Here is an 18,423-nt window from a genome sequence, read left to right as displayed (position 1 = left end):
AAACACACCAAAGTGCAAAAAATCAAGTTTTTAAGCATAAAAAGCATAAAAATAAGCTACTGGGGAGGAGATGTTATAAGTATATTAATGTGTGTCTGTGCATATGTGTTCCAAGCACCTGAAAAATGTAGCCTAAAGGAAAAATCCCTCTTCATAAATGTAAGAAAACAGACTAACCTTATTCCAAACATGCAGTGAATATAGTTCCAAATAGCCCGTCTGAGCATTGAGGTATCAACATCTTTGTGCATTGCCATTGTATTATAAGTAAGATTGTAAGCAATGTGAAATTTTTCATCGATCAATTGTCCTACATCTGGATAAAGACGATTTACCAAAGAATAACCATGGTCTTCCCAACAGTAGTCCTAAATACAGAGAATAGAACAACTGTGAATAATTAAAATGTGGCCAAGTATATTGCCATGTCTATCGCTCTTCAATGCAGTGAGATTACTGGCAGCTGAAATTCACTGTCTTTCTAGTACATCCCTAGCTCTCAGTTTCACTTGCGTTCCAGTTTGATGTTTTCAATTTCTATACCACAACATGCAAAAGTTACATTTTGTAACTCAGTGACTTTAAAAACCAGTGGAATCTCTTCCCCTTACACAGAGGTCACCCCTATTCAGCTTTCTCTTACTGCTTCCCCCCTCAGCCTCCAGAGATGACCCATCTTGGGAGGCCTCTCTCCTCTTCCATTGCTGCAGGCATTCAGATGGTTCTCAAATTTTATAAATTTTTATTTCAACGTATCCATCACTCATTCTTTTTCCTCCTTCCCCGCTCTGACTTCTCAGCCCTCTTAATTGAGTCTCCTAATTAGCTTTCCTACATTAAATCTCCCTGCTTCTGTTCTTTCCATATCAACAAAACTTAATAAGCCCCCACTTCTATGTTGCTCCCATATTTATTTCCCTAAAACACCTCTTTGATGTAATGCCATCACTGTGGTCAAAACCTACAAATCTAATCCATTTTAAACTAACTTCCCACTAATCAGAAGAACCCTTTGCTTGAAGCTCTCAGCAGCCCAGTCAGTTTATGATCCCTTCCCTCACTGTGTCCCTCACCCTAGGCTCAGTTATTGCCTACAGTCTCTCCTCTGCTTACAAAACCCATGCTTTTAAATCATTCAAATCTCTCAAATCCTAATCTCCCTCATTTCCAGTCCACATGATCTCTTCAGTTGTAATCTATTATATTTCATGACACAGCTTCACTATGAAGTAAAATAGTCTATAATTCTTCCTTGTGCCTAATTTTTGTCTCCCTAAGCAATATGTTAGTTCCTTGAGCAAAGAAAAAAAATCTCATAGTTCTCAAATATTTTCATAATTCTGGTAAAAGAGTTATAACTTAATACTAGCCCCTCACAATAATTGGGAAAACTGGGAATATCAACTCATCTGATTATATATTTACAGACTGTTTAAGAAATCCATTTAAACTACACTACGTTTCTACTGATGGACGGGAAGCAGTCTTACAAAACTACACAGAGGGACTTCCTAGATGGTGCAGTGGTTAAGAATCTACCTGCCAATGCAGGGGACATGGGTTTGATCTCTGCCCCAGGAAGATACCACATGCCGTGGAGCAGTTAAGCCCGTGTGCCACAACTGTTGAGCCCATGTGCCACAACTACTGAAGCCCGCACACCTAGAGCCCATGCTCTGCAACAGAGAAGCCATCACAATGAGGAGCCTGCGTACCACACTGAAGAGTAGCCCCCGCTTGCCGCAACTAGAGAAAGCCTGTGTGCAGTAACAAAGACCCAATGCAGCCAATAAATAAATAAATAAATTTAAAAAACAAAAAAAACTACAGCACAGAATAGATAAATGTTTGCTAATTGATGATTCTCAACTTTTATTCTGGAACTAGAAGATACAGCAATTGTTGCTTCTGAGATATACTTGCAAAGCACTTAGCACAGTGCCTACTGCCAAAGCGAAAACAGAGAAGGAGCCTGGTATCCTGGAGGACGACGAGGTCTCTAAGTTCCCATGGACTCAATATATACAGAATTATACTGGGAAGTTTTACTGTGTATTTCAAAGTTAATGATTATGGAGCTAAACAAACTGAATCTTCCAACAATAATTCTACTCCCTACCTCACTAGCTTTATTTATTCTAAGAGATGGGTGTTAAATAAATCTTATTCCAAAATTACTCAGGTGAATCCTGTTCAAGGTTTAAATTTGAAACCCTCAAAAAATCTCGTTGCTTCAAATGACATTCAGTTCATATTTTAAAGCGAATTAGGTTATTGTAATCATCATGATTTATTTTCTATGGTATCTGTAAGAACTCACCCAAATTAAAAAGAAAAAAGTTTGCTGTCCCGGAAGTCCTAATTTAAGGAAATATTTCTCTCTGATTTTCTCATTCTCTTTACCTCCACCCATACACACACAATGCCTGAGATACTGTGAGGACATTTCTCTTGTCACTCAGGCCCGTTGCATATCAGGGTAGAAATCACCTCACTTTAACACTGACGCTCAATAAAACAATGCTATAAATGCTAGCTAGGTTTAAACACAACTATTATTTATTGTTCAGTTACATTATGAACTTTGAGTTTTTGCACACCATCTGGGAACCTAACCTCTACTGTAGATTTATTTTATGGGTGAATGTGTTTTGAATTCTGAGCAACTAATTTATGAACTTTAACAATATAATAAATATACCTAAGGGAATTTCGTGTACATAGAAAAGTTATTTCTTTCTGCAATGCCTTTTCTCAAATCCAGATAGCTTTTCTTATTTTAAGTCAGATTGAGATATTTTTAACCAATCATGTACATACAAGTTGTCATTTTACCTGGACTCGAAACGTTGGGACGTGCATTCCATGTCTAGAGAAATCCTTATAGCCATAACTAGTATCCTCAAAGTGGCGAGAGACATCTCTTGCTGGTGTAACTTCTTCATCATCTGAAAAAGAAAAGAAAAAGCCACTGAAAGCTTATTAAAAACCGGATGCTATTTAAAATTCATTTTACCTATAACAAGTAAAAATAGGATAACCCTTTCTCTGAGACTAAGTACCCAATATCAACTAAAATAAAGTCTAAAAACTATAAAGAGAAATAGCTACTTACTAGTAAATGGAATATAATAAAAATAGATTCTCTGTTATTAAAAAAAATACTCATGGTTGAATTTTCTATGCTTTTCATTCCTCTCTTTCACAGATCCTCTCTCCCTCTGTGTCCCCACTCTAGTTTACAGATATTAGGCTCACTTAAAAGTATGAACACCCTTTTAAATAATCTTTATGGTGATAACAAACCATTAGCTTTAAACCTTATGCTCTAAACTTTAGCACTTGGACTTTTTTTAGTTGAATATTAATGTGATACATATATAAAATGATCTCTTTAACAGATCAGAGGTCCTAGAAACAATTCTAAAATGATGAATAAAGGAAAGAGGTTCTGTATGTCATTGTTTTTACGTTTCCTGCACTGCTCTAAGCGTTTTCAAATTATTGTCATGTTTAGGAGTTGATGAGATTATAGTTTCAAGTAAACAGAATCAAAGACTTCTTTCTCCTCAAGCTAACATCCAATCTCCATTTATACAAATTTGATTTTTTCTTTGCTATTAAGAAACTTGCTTTTGACATATACTTTGTCCCACTGCATTACTGTCAAAATATATTAACACACTTTATTAACTTTTTTCCTTTTAAATTATCTGGTTTACATATTAAATTCTATAGCCTATATTTGATAAAGGCCAAACATAAAGGATTTAGGTTGTTGTTAGTTATGCAATTAGTAGCTCCTTTTCAAAAATCATAGAATTTTAAAGCTGGAAGCAATCTCAGGCCTTTACGAGTACAATTTCCTCATTTTAAAGAAGAGTAAAAAAGGACCACTCAATGTTAAATTTAGCAAGTTTATTAGCAGTGATTTTAGTACTAGAACCCAAATCAAATGTCCTTGCTCTTAGTCTAGTGCTATTTTCACTATAACTTCCTTTTCTAGAAGTAGGATTACCTATGCAATAGCCTTTCTAAAAGGAAAGACATTTGGATTAAACTTAAAAGCTTTTGCACAGCAAAGGAAACCATAAACAAAATGAAAAGATAACCCTCAGAATGGGAGAAAATATTTGCAAACAAAGTGACTGATGAGGGATTAATCTCCAAAATATGCACACAGCTCACGCATCTCAATATCAAAAAACCCAATAAAAAAATGGACAGAAGATCTAAATAGATATTTCTCCAAAGAAGACATACAGATGGCCAAAAAGCATGTGAAAAGATGCTCAATATCACTAATTATTAGAGAAATAGAGAAATGCAAATCAAAACTACACACTGGTCAGAATGGCCATCACCAAAAAATATAAAACAAGAAATGCTACAACTGTTGATGGGAATGTAAATTGGTGCAGCCACTATGGAGAACAGTATGCAGGTTCCTTAAAAAAAAAAAATATAGAGCTACCATCTGATCCAGCAATCCCGCTCCTTGGCATATATCTGGAGAAAACCATAATTTGAAAAGATACATGCACCCCAACATCCATAGCAGCACTATTTACAACAGTCAAGACATGGAAGCAACCTAAACGTCCATCACAGAGGAGTGGATAAAGAAGATGTGGTACATGTATACAGTGGAATAGTACTCATCCATAAAAAGAACAAAATAATGCCATTTGCCACAACATGAAGGCACCTGGAAATTATCACATGAAGTGAAGTAAGTCAGAGAAAGACAAGTATCATATGATATCGCTTGTATGTGGAATCTAAAAAATCTGTACAAATGAACTTATTTACAAAACAGAAATACAGTCACAAAGATAGAAAACAAACCTATGGTTATGAGGGGGGAAGGGGGTAGAGAGAATTTGGGAGATTGGGATTGACATATACACACCACTATATATAAAATAGATAACTAATAAGGACCTACTGTATAGCACAGGGAACTCTACTCAATAATCTATAATGACCTGTATGAGAAAAGAATCTTAAAAAAAAGTGGATCTGTGTAAAACAGATCCACTTTGCTGTACACTTGAAACTAACAACATTGTAAATCAACTATATTCCAACTTTTATTTAAATTCTCTTAAAATATTGGGCTCTTTTTTGGAAGCAATAGACATTTTATTGACTATATAATGGTTGCTTTTACCTGAAGAGAAGACAAACATGCTCTCTCTTTTTTCTATTTCAAAACGTGAAGCCATCTCTTCCTGACTTGCCTCTTCTTCATCTCGACATTCCTGCAACTGCTTCATTTTTTCCATGAGAGCTTCGACCTCAAAGAAAGAATCACTTACCTGAAAAGAAAGTGCAATTAAGGTTACATATGTCAGACATGGAATGAAATTTTTAAATTTTGTTAAGTCTTTCTCATAAGAATTTACATCTTAATAAAATATAAGAAAAATAGATCTTGTAATTTTAATGTACATGAAGGAATAAAAAATTATTTTGGCATATTATATACAGATATGTAAATTTTAAAATGCAAGAGAAAAATGATTTTAAGAATATTCTAATGTTTTACCTTTTATTAAAATTAGTAAATATTACTGTCAATGTTAAGTTTTAAAAATTAAAATTTAACACTAGTCAATTTTAAATAGAACTGAATATTTGAGTTAAACTTTTACTTGCTCAATCAGTTAAACAAATAAGATAAAGTATAAGTGGTTTTGCATCAACTACATATGCTGGACATACTGTCAATAGACAGGCATACCTCAGATATATTGTGGGCTCAGTTCCAGACCACTTCAATAAAGCCAGTATTGCAACAAAGTGAGTCACGAATTTTTTGGTTTTCCAGTGCATATAAAAAGTTATGTTTATATTATACTGTAGTCTGTTAAGTGTACAACAGCATTATATCTTGAAAAAATATATATACCTTAATTTATAAATAGTTATTGCTAAAAAATCCTCGACACCTGGGAATAGGGAGCTTACCTACTAGAGAAGTTTTTAAAAATTCTGTTATTTCATTATTATCTCATTTAATAGAGGGATAATTAGGAATAGTACTTTTTCTTTAGCCTTGTAAGTAAATCAAAAGTGGGGAAGGACAATAATTCAACTCTAAGCATCCCAGCAACTGATATACTCTTCCCTTAGACCACCTTATAACCTTCAAGCTTTGATAAATAATTAGTGGCCATATGCAGGCCTATAACATGAATCCAGGTAGCTCAATAGAGGGTGAAACTGATGGTCTTGGGCCTTGTCGGCACAACACGGTGAATCTACCTTTGGAAAATGATTTTCCTTCCTGTGCTAACCTCACCATATATAAATGCTACTACCTCTTATTTAGCACCTGATAAATGCCAAGCACTGTACTAGGCCTTTTACCTCTGTAGAGACATTTCACTTAAACTTCACAATAACCTTGTGTTTGACCTTTGTTTAGAAATGAAAGAATGGAGGCTCAGAGAGGTTAGATAACTTGCCAACAGTCAAATATATGTTAACAGTCAAATGTACGTTAAAGTCAAATATATAAATGCAACCTGTCCAAATCAGTTTAAAATGAATAATACAACTGAGAAAATCTGTGCAAACTCTATTAAGAAGGCTATAATGTTTCCATGATTTCTATTCAGAAATATAAACCTTTGCTCTTTCACTACAGCTAAAGAATGCAGAGGGAATTGTGACTCATATAGGAATTAAAATTTGCTTATAGAAAATTCAACTCATTCTCTTTCAAAGGAATAACAGAAAGAGAAGGAATGGAGGTAAAAGCATTTTAATACATTTGCATTCACTTTTATACATATTTGTGAGAAGTTAAAACATGAAGAACTATTTTAAAAGGAGAAATTCCAGATCAAGGCTGATCAAGTCTTCTAAAAGATAACTAAGAAGACAGCCTGTTTTTGTGCAAAAGGAAAGAAAAGGATGTGACCAGCATCAGGAGGTTTCTACCACCAAGTTCCACTGTTCTGAGTCTCCCCTCATCTCTCTCAGTAGCCGTTCAATACTAGCTAGCTCTGATGGGGCACATGCTGGTGGCTTCTGATCCTAAACTCCTAGAGGGTTTTTAATGTCCCTTAGCATCAGACCAGTGCTGAGCATTTGGAGGCAGTCAATAAATACTTGCTGAATGAACAGGTATGGGGGCCTAATAACTTTTTTTGGACTTAACAGGGTGGGTTTTCTTAAAAGCCAAATGAAAAAATAATATGATAGCAATTACTGTGATTAGTCTTATGACGATCCTCTAACAAATAATACTTACCGAAACATTTCCTGCTGAGTTGACCTGCATCTCATCCACACTGTGATTGCCATTTGTAATGTCACAGATGCAGTAGTTACTAACAGAAGGAGGTCTGAACGTGTGGCCACCATCACAATGAATTTCTGGACTGATTCCACAGCCAAATGTGAACGAGGCAAGAGAATGATAGTGTGTGAGTAGAACTACTGCATGTACCAGTTCTGCAAGGGACCAGCTGTGCTCTTCAGCTTTTAAAAGTCCCTTGGGGGAAGAAAAAGTGAGAACATATTTTTATACTGGGGTATGCTGCCTGTGAAAGAATATAGTTCACCTTGGTATTTAATCTATTGAAAACATGATTAGTTACTATATAAAACTTAGGATAAAATTACAATTTGAGGCATGCAGAATCCAGAATTTGCCAATTTTTATGAATATGTACTCACAAATAGAGCTTAACATAATCTGATAATGACACATTCATTACTATTTTGACTTTCTGAAATCCTGATTTAAAAAGGTAGTAGACCCCCAAAATAATAAATAAATAAATAAAATTTTTAAAAAAATGTAGTAGAATACATTTTGTTTAAAAGCAGTTGTGGCCACTCTCGCCTTCTGAGATGGCCCACACTCTGTCTGCGGAGTGTATTTCTCTCTAAATAAATCCACTTCTTACCTGTCACTTTGTCTCTCACTGAATTCTTTCTGCGATGAGACATCAAGAACCTGATCTTCATTAAGTCCTGAGACCAGGTGTGTGATCTCAGTTAAAGACTGTGGGTTCAAGTCCCACTCAGGGTTTTGGCTGGGTTTGAGTCCCGGCCATGTGGGTTCAAGTCCCAATCTGAGTTGCGTGGTTTCACTCTGAGTTACACAGTTTCAACCCCGTTTCTCCACTACTTAGAAGCTTCTCATGGGGACTTCCCCTGCCAATGCAGGGGACACAGGTTTGAGCCCTGGCCCAGGAAGACCCCACATGCCTTGGAGCAACTAAGCCCGTGCATCACAACTACTGAGGCTGTGCTCTAGAGCCTGCGAGCCACAACTACTGAAGCCCGCACGCCTAGAGCCTGTGATCCGCAACAAGAGAAGCCACCGCAATGAGAAGCCCACGCGCTGCAATGAAGAGTAGCCCCTGCTTGCCGCACTAAAGAAGACCCAACGCACCCAAAAATAAATAAGTTCTTAAAAAAAAAAAGCAGTTGCCATATTTCAGATGATGCATTATGAATGCATTAACTATGTTGTTAGAGCAAAGTCTCAAACCAAATGTAATAAACTTGTGTTTAAACTAGAAGCTACTATGTAAAATATGCCTGTTTTTCTTTATTATCAGGCCTCCTCAAGGAATTCTTAAGATAGTGGTTTGAACAACTTGACTCTCAATATTCCTAAACCATCAAATTATATTCATTTTAAAAATTATGTTCAAGGTAAAGTCTACAATTCTTCAAAGTCTTACAAATCTGTGTCCATTCTGCTTCATTATTTTATAATATTGTGTAATTTTATATTACTAGACAATATAACAGACATTGCATTAATTATATTCAGATCTTATATCTCCTTGATAAGATGCTTCAATTACATAAAAGTATCTAAAATACTCTAGGGAATTCCCTGGTGGTCCAGTGGTTAGGACTATGCACCTCCACTGCAGGGGTCATGGGTTTGATCCCCGATCAGGGAACTAAGATCCCACAAGCCTTGAGGCATGGCAAATCAATCAATCAATCAATCTAAAAAATAGACAACACCAAAAGTATATTGTATTTTTAAGAATTTCTAATGCATGGTAGATTCTTTTAGAGAATGTCAATCTACTTTTATTCTATTATCTGCATTAATCAATAGAACTATAAGAAATTAGTTTAAGATGGTATTTTACAAAGATACACAAGATGCCACTTCTCATCTATCAGAATGGCTAAAATCTAGAACACTGATAACAGCAAATGCTGACAAGGATGTGGAGCAACAGGAATGCTCATCCATCGTTGATGGGAACACAAACTGGTACAGCCACTTTGGAAGGCAGTTTCACAGATTCTTACAAAGCCAAACACAAGTTTACCATATGATCCAGCAATCACACTCCTAGTTATTTACCCGAGTTGAAAACTTATGTCTACCAAAAAACCTGCATATAGAAACTTTATTCATAATTGCCAAAAACTGGAAGTAACCAAGATGTCCTTCAATAGGTGAATGGATATATAACTGTGGTACATCCACACACTGGAGTATTTTTCAGCAATAAAAAGAAGTGAGCTATCAAGCCATGACAAGCCATGGAGAAACCGTAAATGCATACTGACAGATGAAAGGAGCTAGTCTGAAAAGGCTATATACTGTATGATTCCAACTATATGACATTCTGGAAAAGGCAAAACCATAGTAAAAAGAGCAGTAGTTTCGGGGGAAGGGGAGAGAGATGCACAGGAGGAGCACAGGAGATTTTTAGAGAAGTGAAACTATTCTGTATAATACCATAATGGTGGATAACATGACATTATGCATTTCTCATAATCCATGGAACTGTACAACACAGTGAACCCCAATGTAAATTAGACATTATTAATTCATCAATTACAGAAAATGTACTATACTAATGCTAGATGTTAGTAACAAAGAAACTACTGTGTATGTGGGGGGGGGTGGAGGGTTGAGGCGGGTAGAATATGAGAACTCTACTTCTGCGCCATTTTTCTGTAAAGCTAAAACTGCTCTAAAAAAGTCTATTAATTTTTTTTTTAATGACACCCTAGATATAGTCTCTACTTACCTCAATATGTTCTTTGGTAATAAGCCAAGGTCTATGGGCTAACACTTTGTTAAGTTCTCCTAAATTCTGTAGCTTTTGAGGAGCATTCTCTAAACCATTAAGCCACTTGGGGTCTCCACCAACATGAAGGAAATCATTTACATGGAGATTCACTAAGTAGGAGCACTGATGTCTTGCTGCAGCCTTAATAGAAAACAAAAAGATTATTCTAACTATACATATTAAAATCTTGAACAACTACAAATCTTTTTTCTTTTTTTTTTAAAGAACTTTTATTGAGATACAGTTGACATACAATAAACTGCATATATTTAACAAGTCTTTTTTCCTTTACAGTGTGCAAAGCAGCTAATTAAGTTTTTGATTAGTTTTCAAATTTTCCATATACTACAGAAATGAAGTTTTCACATAAACATTTAAAAATTCACATACACTACAGAAAGCACCTCCAGAATATCCCGAGAACAAACAAAATGTTTGATAAAAGTATTTGAACTTTAGAAAAACTTTATACCAACCATAAAACAATGGAATATTATTTATAAGATGAACATGAGTACCACCACTTATGTCAATCTGAACTATTTATAACAGTGAAGTAATCTTGTGTTCAACTTTATTCTCTTATTTAATAGAAAATCATTCTCAACAGAGTGTAAATACATATTTCTTTTTCTGTTATACTTGAGAGCATACTTATTTAGAAAGAGGAAAAATAGATACCACCTAATAGGAATCCAATTAGAAGTTAGAATGTATTTATTCCTCTGTTTGAAGCTTTAACTATCTCTTAAAAAGATTAATAAAGCAGGCAGAAAGAATTTTTCACTGAATGTTTACAAACCATTATTCCAATGTAGTGCCGGTAATGTAGGGGTAATGGCCCATCCATTTGCAGTAGATAGTGTTGAGTTTTTAAGAAACTTTCTAAATATTGTGGGTGAAAAACCATCACTAAGGTAATATTATCCAAACGACCCAAAGCAGCAAAAGAATCTGCAAATAAAGTATGCATCTGTGCGTCTTCACTCCCCACTTGGAGAATCTGTATGAAAGAGAGGAAAACCATGGTTACAGAAACTGCAAATCAGTGTTAAAGAGAGCAAATATGTAGGGGGAGAAAAAAAGAAAAAATATGCAGGCACTGCATTCTAAGTGTCATCTAGAAGCAGATTAAATTTGGCTTAAGAAAGAGAGGTTATAATTCTACAAATTTAACTCAACTGATTATAAGATAAAAGAATAAACAGTCACATATCATGTAGCAGGGGAGAAACAACAAAGCCCAAACATTAAAGGCCATCTAGGTAGGCTGCTTGCAGACTTGGCCAGAATCCAGATAAAGAAGCAGATTTAGATTATCAAATTTGCAGAGCTTGCAAACAGACACTAATGCCTTTCCTTTTTTTTTTTTTAATGCCTTTCCTTTTTAACACCTACTCTCCCTCAATTTACAGAGAACCAAAATGAACTAACAGTAAGCAATCCTTGTGAAGACAAAGCATTTACATATTTAGAATTAAAGATCCAATCTAGCATTGATACCAGCCTGTGGAGTTGGCCAAGTCCAAGTAACTCAGCTTATGGGCACACCTGAACAACATCTAAATATAAGCAGGTGGCATATCATTGGTCAAAAACAAGTCTTCCCCTTGCTTGATTAAATATGGGTGTTAGAAAAGCATCATGAAATACTAGAAATCAGTAAGACTATATAACAGCTTTCTAATGCCACAGATTCACTGCCAAAGCATGATGATTAACTGTGATCAACTCTGTGTAAAGCATATTGTTGACCAACAACTGTTCAGATGCCAAGATGTGGATCACGAAAGCTTTTCCTTAAAAGCATACACTTCACTATATACTTTCACAAACAACATACCTCCTTTTCTGGGATGAATCTGCTTGGTCCGTGTCCTAGTGGTCGAGGAATTCTAATTCCAAGTTCCTAGAAAAGAAAATTACACCATCTCAGGCCTCCAGCGGTAAACAACGTGAACTGAGGCCACAGGAATGGGAGAGAAAAACAGCCAGTTTAACAGAGACTGGCTTGTTTGTGTGGTTTGTTTTCATGGCTATATATATATATACCAGCTCCTCTGTTTGCATCACATAGCTGACAACAGTTTATAATACAACTCTGACTAAAAACAATAAAACCTGCTTCACTAAAACCAGAGTTTTGCATAAAGTACTTGGCAGAAAGTCTAGAACAGAAAGTTCAGCACATAGCAGCCAACCCTGTGGACTGTCAGTGATACAAAATAAGACCAATGTGTTTGTACATCCAAAACGCAAGCAATCAAAATATCAATCCCTGTGTATCTCATCAGGAAATGAAAAAGCCATAACTTCTACCTAGATGTCTTAAACTGAAAGAAGTATAATTATTATTACATCTATAATAACACTTCACAAGAAAATAAATATTATGAAAAATAAAGTTATTTAAATCCACAAAAGAGAAAGTAGTGTTAGGGTGTGGTTTCTCTGTGGTTGAGTAAAACAATTTTAGAGAAATTAATTTTGTTTGTGAGTTTTCCTTAAATTTTTAATTTATAGGATCTCATCAACTTTGCTTATATTTTAGAGGAGCTCAACTAATTAAAAAATAAATGGTTTTCTGCCTTTTGACATAGTGAACCTAGAATTCTATACTTTATGTGTTAACAAAAATTGACAATCTACTGTTAAGGCTTCCATCTTTTCCCTCAATACTGTGTGTTTATAGAAACAAAACCAAAATATAATTCAGCCTTTTTTTTTTTTTTGAGGTTCATGTCCTATCAATCTAGTCTCTAAACAAAAAATCCCCACCTTCTTTAACAACTAAATATTAACCCTTGCTTACATAATTACATACAAATATTACTTCCATCCTTTCTCTACTGCTTCCAACAGTCCTTCATGATATAGACCAGATGCTTTCCTCTTAAAGGCAAAAAAGTGGGGGGTGGGGGGGTGGAGGGGGTGTGTAGACAGAGAAGAACATGTGGCAGCAATTCAAGAAATCTGGTCCAAGTGAATGGAAACCTTTTGAGCAGAATGGATCTTTAAAAATTGAGCAGGCAGGACAAAACTGAACAGAATCTTAATTAGCAGAACTCAAGATTCAGATTCAAAGTAGGCTATATTTGCCAACTAAATCTAAAACTTTATATGTATTTCAAATAATCTTGTATTGGAGGTCAGTGATTTCTTACTCTGATAATTCCACACTTATACTGAAGATGTAATGTCTAATAACCATATCCTTCAAAAGAGGAGACACTAAACTCACTGGTTCAGCCAGGTATGTCTCAATTTTAATATCCTATAATAAATGGAAGGAAAAACTCCACATTCCTGCTATTCAATACATCATTTTGGCACAAATGCAGCCATTTATATAAAATGATGACTCTATTGGCTTTTTTCTTTTTAAATTTTATTTATTTATTTATTTATTTATTTATTTATTTATTTATTTATTTATTTATATTGGCTGTTTTGGGTCTTCATTGCTGCACACAGGCTTTCTCTAGTTGTGGAGAGCAGGGGCTACTCTTTGTTGCGAGTGCTGGGTTTCTCAGTGGGGTGTCTTCTCTCGTTGCGGAGCACAGGCTCTAGGTGCACGGTCTTCAGTAGTTGTGGCTCTCGCGCTCTAGAGCACAGGTTCATTAGTTATGGCGCACGGGCTTAGTTGCTCCATGGCATGTGGGATCTTCCCAGACTAGAGTTCGAACCTGTGTCCCCTGCATTGGCAGGCAGATTCTTAACCACTGCACCACCAGGTAAGTCCCTCTATTGGTCTTTTTAACTGCTGAATTTCTGATCCTATTACATTTCAAACAAAATATACTGGGCAAGACTTTAAGGCTAAAAATCAATATTTACCCCTTCTCTTTACTATCCTATTTAAACAAAATGCATCTTAACAAAAACACCCCATTTCTGGGGCTTATTATTCATTTTATATCTAAGAGACACTATTCTTGTGACTTTAGTATACAAAAAGGTGGCATTTCAAAGAAGGAGAAATGGATTATTCAACAAATGATTCTGATACAACTGGAGGGCCACTCAGAAAAAAGTGAAATTGGAGCCTTAAATCATACTTTACTCAGCAGTAAATGAGATATAACTGTGAAAAATAAAAGTAAAAAACATTACAGTACTAGAAGAAAATACTTGTGGAGTTAGGTCTAAGAATGCCACAAAACCCCTAAGTCATATAAATTTAAGATTGATAAATTTGATGACATAAAAATAAAGACTCTTACATGGGAAAAATAAACATATAAAATGTCTAAAGCAAACAGAAAACTTGGAAATGTATTTTCAACTCATATAGCAAAGGGCTACATTTTTTTAATACATAAAGACAAATCATTAAGAACCCCCAACAACCTGATAGAAAAATGAACAAAGTACATGCACAGTTCAAAGAAAAGGAAATACAAATGGCTGAAAAAATGATCAACCCTCACAATAAAACAACTGCCATTTAACTACATTGAGGTACTATTTTTCACCTAAAAGACTGCTTAAGATCAAAAAGTTTGATGATAGGCTGTGTTGGAGAGGGGGTGGAAAAATAGCCATTCATTGCTTATACGTTTCTGATGGGAGTGTTTTGAAGTGTGAGGAAAAAAAAAAATCAAGAAATATATATAAGGAGTATAAATTACTACAACCCCTAGGAGGGCAATTTGAAATACTGATCAAAATTTAAAAGTTATATACCCTAATCAACAATTTCATCCTAAACATTAATCTACAGTCATATACCTGAAATGTCATATGTAAAGGTATAATCACTGCAACATTGTTTCTAGTAGTACAAGATATAAAACAACCTAAGTGCTCATCAACAGATGACTGTTTCAATAAAGTTTAGTGTGACCACAGACTAGAACAGCGTGAAGTCCTTACAAAGAATGAAGCAATTCTATACCAGTTGCCTTTAAAAGATCTCTAAGATACATCATGTGGGGGGTAAAAAAGGCAAAGTGTGTAATATGTATATATTATGTTACTATTTGTAAGGAAAGGGAAAAAAATTAGCAATTCTATTTCTAGAACTTTATCCTACAAATACATTAGCGGCATGTGGATTGTGTGTGTGTGTGTGTGTGTGTGTGTGTGTGTGTGTGTGTGTATTTTTTAAAATAAGACCAGATTGCTAGCACATGGGCCTCAAAACAAAGAGGTTAAAGTATATTATTTTGGTTTTACTTCTATACCAAATAGTTTATATATCAAACTATTACAAAACAATAGCTTTGCAATTCCAAGAAAGGGGCTATCAATGTTTCAGAAATGGAATATTTTCCTATAGGCATGCCAAGGGTCTTTGCCAATGGCCCTAGGTAATTCTCAAGTCTTTGAAAGTCCATCCCTATAGTCAAGTTTAGTGGCCATACTGGTATCACTGTCTCCCCTCTTCCTTGCCTTCAAAGGTCAAATCTTTCTTTCCCAGTTCCTTTAGAAACATATTCTCTTAGAGTGAAAAGTTATGTTTTAAAACAGGGTGTTAAGAAAAAGCAAACATTCTTAGGAATGGATTACAGACCTATTATGCTAAGAACCTCTTAGTGTTAAGATCACATTCATTCCTTGATGAGGTACCAGTCTAACAAGAAAGCAGGGGTCAGAAGAGAAAAACTGAGGAAAGGAAGGGAATGGAAATGAGTGTCTGATATTCAAGACTCCAATTTCATTATTTTACTTAAGGCTAGTTCTAGGTAAAATAGAATTTTATGAACTCTGAGACCACATCCCAATTTATCTTAATCCAGATACTGTCAGGAAGCAGATCGTTGATTCCACTTAGCCTCCTACTGCACACAAATTGAGCTCTAACTTCCGGGAAAAGTAAACAGGTGACAATTACCTTGGAAACAGCCGGGAAGTATGGTTTTAGAGTTGGTGTCTTTAATTAATTACTCTCAGAAGAACCTCTTTAAGAGTTTTTGATACTTAAAGGTCCTTTTAGATACCATTATTATTATACAATAGTATTCTTGGTTTCTAAAGGGTTAAAAGTTTCAATTTTCTGGAAAACTCGCTTTTGAAACACTTCTTTTCCTAGTCACATGACAAATTAGTTATTACCCTATTTTCTAGCAGGTGTTGATTAAAAACACAAAACAAGAAAAGGTACTGCAGGTCATCCATGGTGTGAGCATAAGCCAAACTAAGTGCATTTCATAACTTCCTAAAAGTTACTTCAATTGTGCCTTCATATTTAGCTATAAGAAACTGAATTACAGACTTCGAACAGATTTTGGCCAATCTATAATCAAGGAGGCAGAACTTGCCAAAAGCAAATGGCCTTATTGTGAAGCAGATGTTATCACAGCACAAACCTCACAGGCTCTTGTGGCTGGGAAATCTAACATGGGAACTAACAGTCCTCTCCTCTCAGCAATCCTCCTAATCAGCATCTTTGAAAGAGACAGCAACAACCTCTGCCATCACAACACTGCTGCAAATCTCTGACATGATATCTTGTTTCCTCTCCAGTATATAATACTAACACACTAATTTTCACAGTGTGAAAATTCTCAGCAAATGTTGATAGTACCACAGAATGACTAATGTATGTAACGTATCACTCTATGAATGCATGTTTCTGTACTGAATGTACTGTTCTAATCAGATTTTTGAAATTTCTCAGATACATTTATCAATCTATATGAATATTTTTAAGCAAAATAATGAACAATTTGCCACAAATGCAAAATGAGAGCATTTTTTGGCTTACAGTATCTATCCATTTGCAAAACTAGTTGAAAAGTAAAAGTAATCAGATCACTTGAATCATTTTATTTTTTTCTCACTGCATTTGGAGTATTTTTAAACTGTCTGGATGTCTTAGTATTGATAATCACAACGATAATTTTGATTTTTAAAAAAATTACAAAATCAGTTCTTTTTGAAACACATTTCAACAAGGTAAAAATACACTATGTAAAAAGTAAAAGTTGCCATCCCACTCTCCCTTGTTTATGAGTATCACTGCCTACAGCTGGGTGCTAGCCTTTTGACATCTGAAACTTTTAAACAGAAATGAAGAAATCTGTAAGTGTTATAAAGAAATCTTCCTATTATAAAAAATATGTACTAGTGCTTCTTCTAAAATTGCCGTTAACTCTTACAGGGAATTTAGAAATACTGAAAGTTCGAGTACCTCTTTTTCCAGCATCTGGTCTTCTGTGGACTACATTCTAGAAAAATAAAAACTCACTAACTTCAAAGTACTGGATTTATAGGGCTGACTTAGGCCATATGTGTGCCCTACACTTTAGTCAGGAGTTCCATTCCTGGAAAGTGTTTAATTTAAAGGCACTGTGGAAACTTGCTGCTTGAAAGAGTTGTCTTATTAATTATTTTGTAAAGTGAATAGTTTTCCTATAAAGCACTACTTCCTAATTTATCTTCCCACATATTGGATGTTTTAAAAGTGAAATACGACTACACAAAGCTTCCTGTCTTCCGAACACAATCTCATAGGCTCTGTAATCAATGTGCAAGCTTTTGATAAAATGTATCTCTTTATCTCCCAGTTTACATGGCTATATTTAGAGATTCTAGATCTGGGCAAGAACCAGGATTCTGCACACAAATACCACCACCAGAATGACAGATTTAAGCACAATAATTGAGGTGCTCTTCTCAAAATGAGAAAAGATCTGTTATGGCCTGCAAACAGAAACTGTAAACGCTATAGCAACACTTTCACACTCTTCTCTCTCTATGGTAAAGTTTCAAAGCAACAGTTATGAGACTTTTTTTTGGGTTGTATTATCTGGAAACAAGGAACCCATTATGTATCCATGAATGTTAACATCTAGAAAAAGTTATTTGGTGTTCTACAATCTTCACGAGAAAGCCTCTTCATTTAAGTTCAGATGAATATATGTAGTATACTCATAGTGTAGACTCCATTTACAAAAATATAGATAAATACTGAGTCATTTTAGTGGGCAATACTGCAGAGAAGTTACCTCGTATTTACATTTCTTGAACTCAGTCAATAATTAAAACATTCTGATTTCAATTCAATTTTAATTAGTATTTCTCTTTCTCCCTTGCCACTTTTTGAATTAAAGCCTTTTAAAGGTTCATATTTGAGTTAAAGTTATATTAGTAACTTTTAAATGGTGCCCTATTTGCTACCACTTAGGAAAAATACAAAATGTTACAATTAAATAGCTCTTGCTGAAGGCCAATTCAGACACAAAAGGAATAGTTTAATAAACAAGAGTAAGCGCTGTGCATAACGTCATAGAGCTGGCAGAACATACTTATTCTAGGCAACACCATCTCTCAACTGATTGAAATGTAATTTTCTTTTTCTTTTTTAAAGTAGGAGGCAAAGAGAGTGAGGGTCACCGAATAA

General features: G+C 35.0%; 1 protein-coding gene across 3 annotated transcripts in view; it reads right to left on the bottom strand.

Moving 5' to 3' along the window:
* The window catches only part of SESN1 (sestrin 1), a 104,419-nt gene that overhangs the window by 2,727 nt on the left and 83,269 nt on the right, over positions 1 to 18,423 (bottom strand). For all 3 annotated transcript variants that reach the window (XM_057737921.1, XM_057737923.1, XM_057737922.1), the window contains 7 exons: positions 11,920 to 11,985; positions 10,879 to 11,079; positions 10,035 to 10,217; positions 7,265 to 7,507; positions 5,174 to 5,321; positions 2,836 to 2,948; positions 178 to 368 (listed from right to left, as the gene is read on the bottom strand). In XM_057737921.1, the coding sequence (XP_057593904.1) occupies positions 178 to 368; positions 2,836 to 2,948; positions 5,174 to 5,321; positions 7,265 to 7,507; positions 10,035 to 10,217; positions 10,879 to 11,079; positions 11,920 to 11,985 (1,145 nt within the window). The remainder of the gene's footprint in view (positions 1 to 177; positions 369 to 2,835; positions 2,949 to 5,173; positions 5,322 to 7,264; positions 7,508 to 10,034; positions 10,218 to 10,878; positions 11,080 to 11,919; positions 11,986 to 18,423) is intronic.

Source organism: Hippopotamus amphibius, chromosome 6 (genome assembly GCF_030028045.1).
Source record: "Hippopotamus amphibius kiboko isolate mHipAmp2 chromosome 6, mHipAmp2.hap2, whole genome shotgun sequence".
NCBI classification, from domain to species: Eukaryota; Metazoa; Chordata; class Mammalia; order Artiodactyla; family Hippopotamidae; genus Hippopotamus; species Hippopotamus amphibius.
Note: the sequence above shows the minus strand (reverse complement) of the source record. Positions and strands in the feature narration are given on the sequence as shown.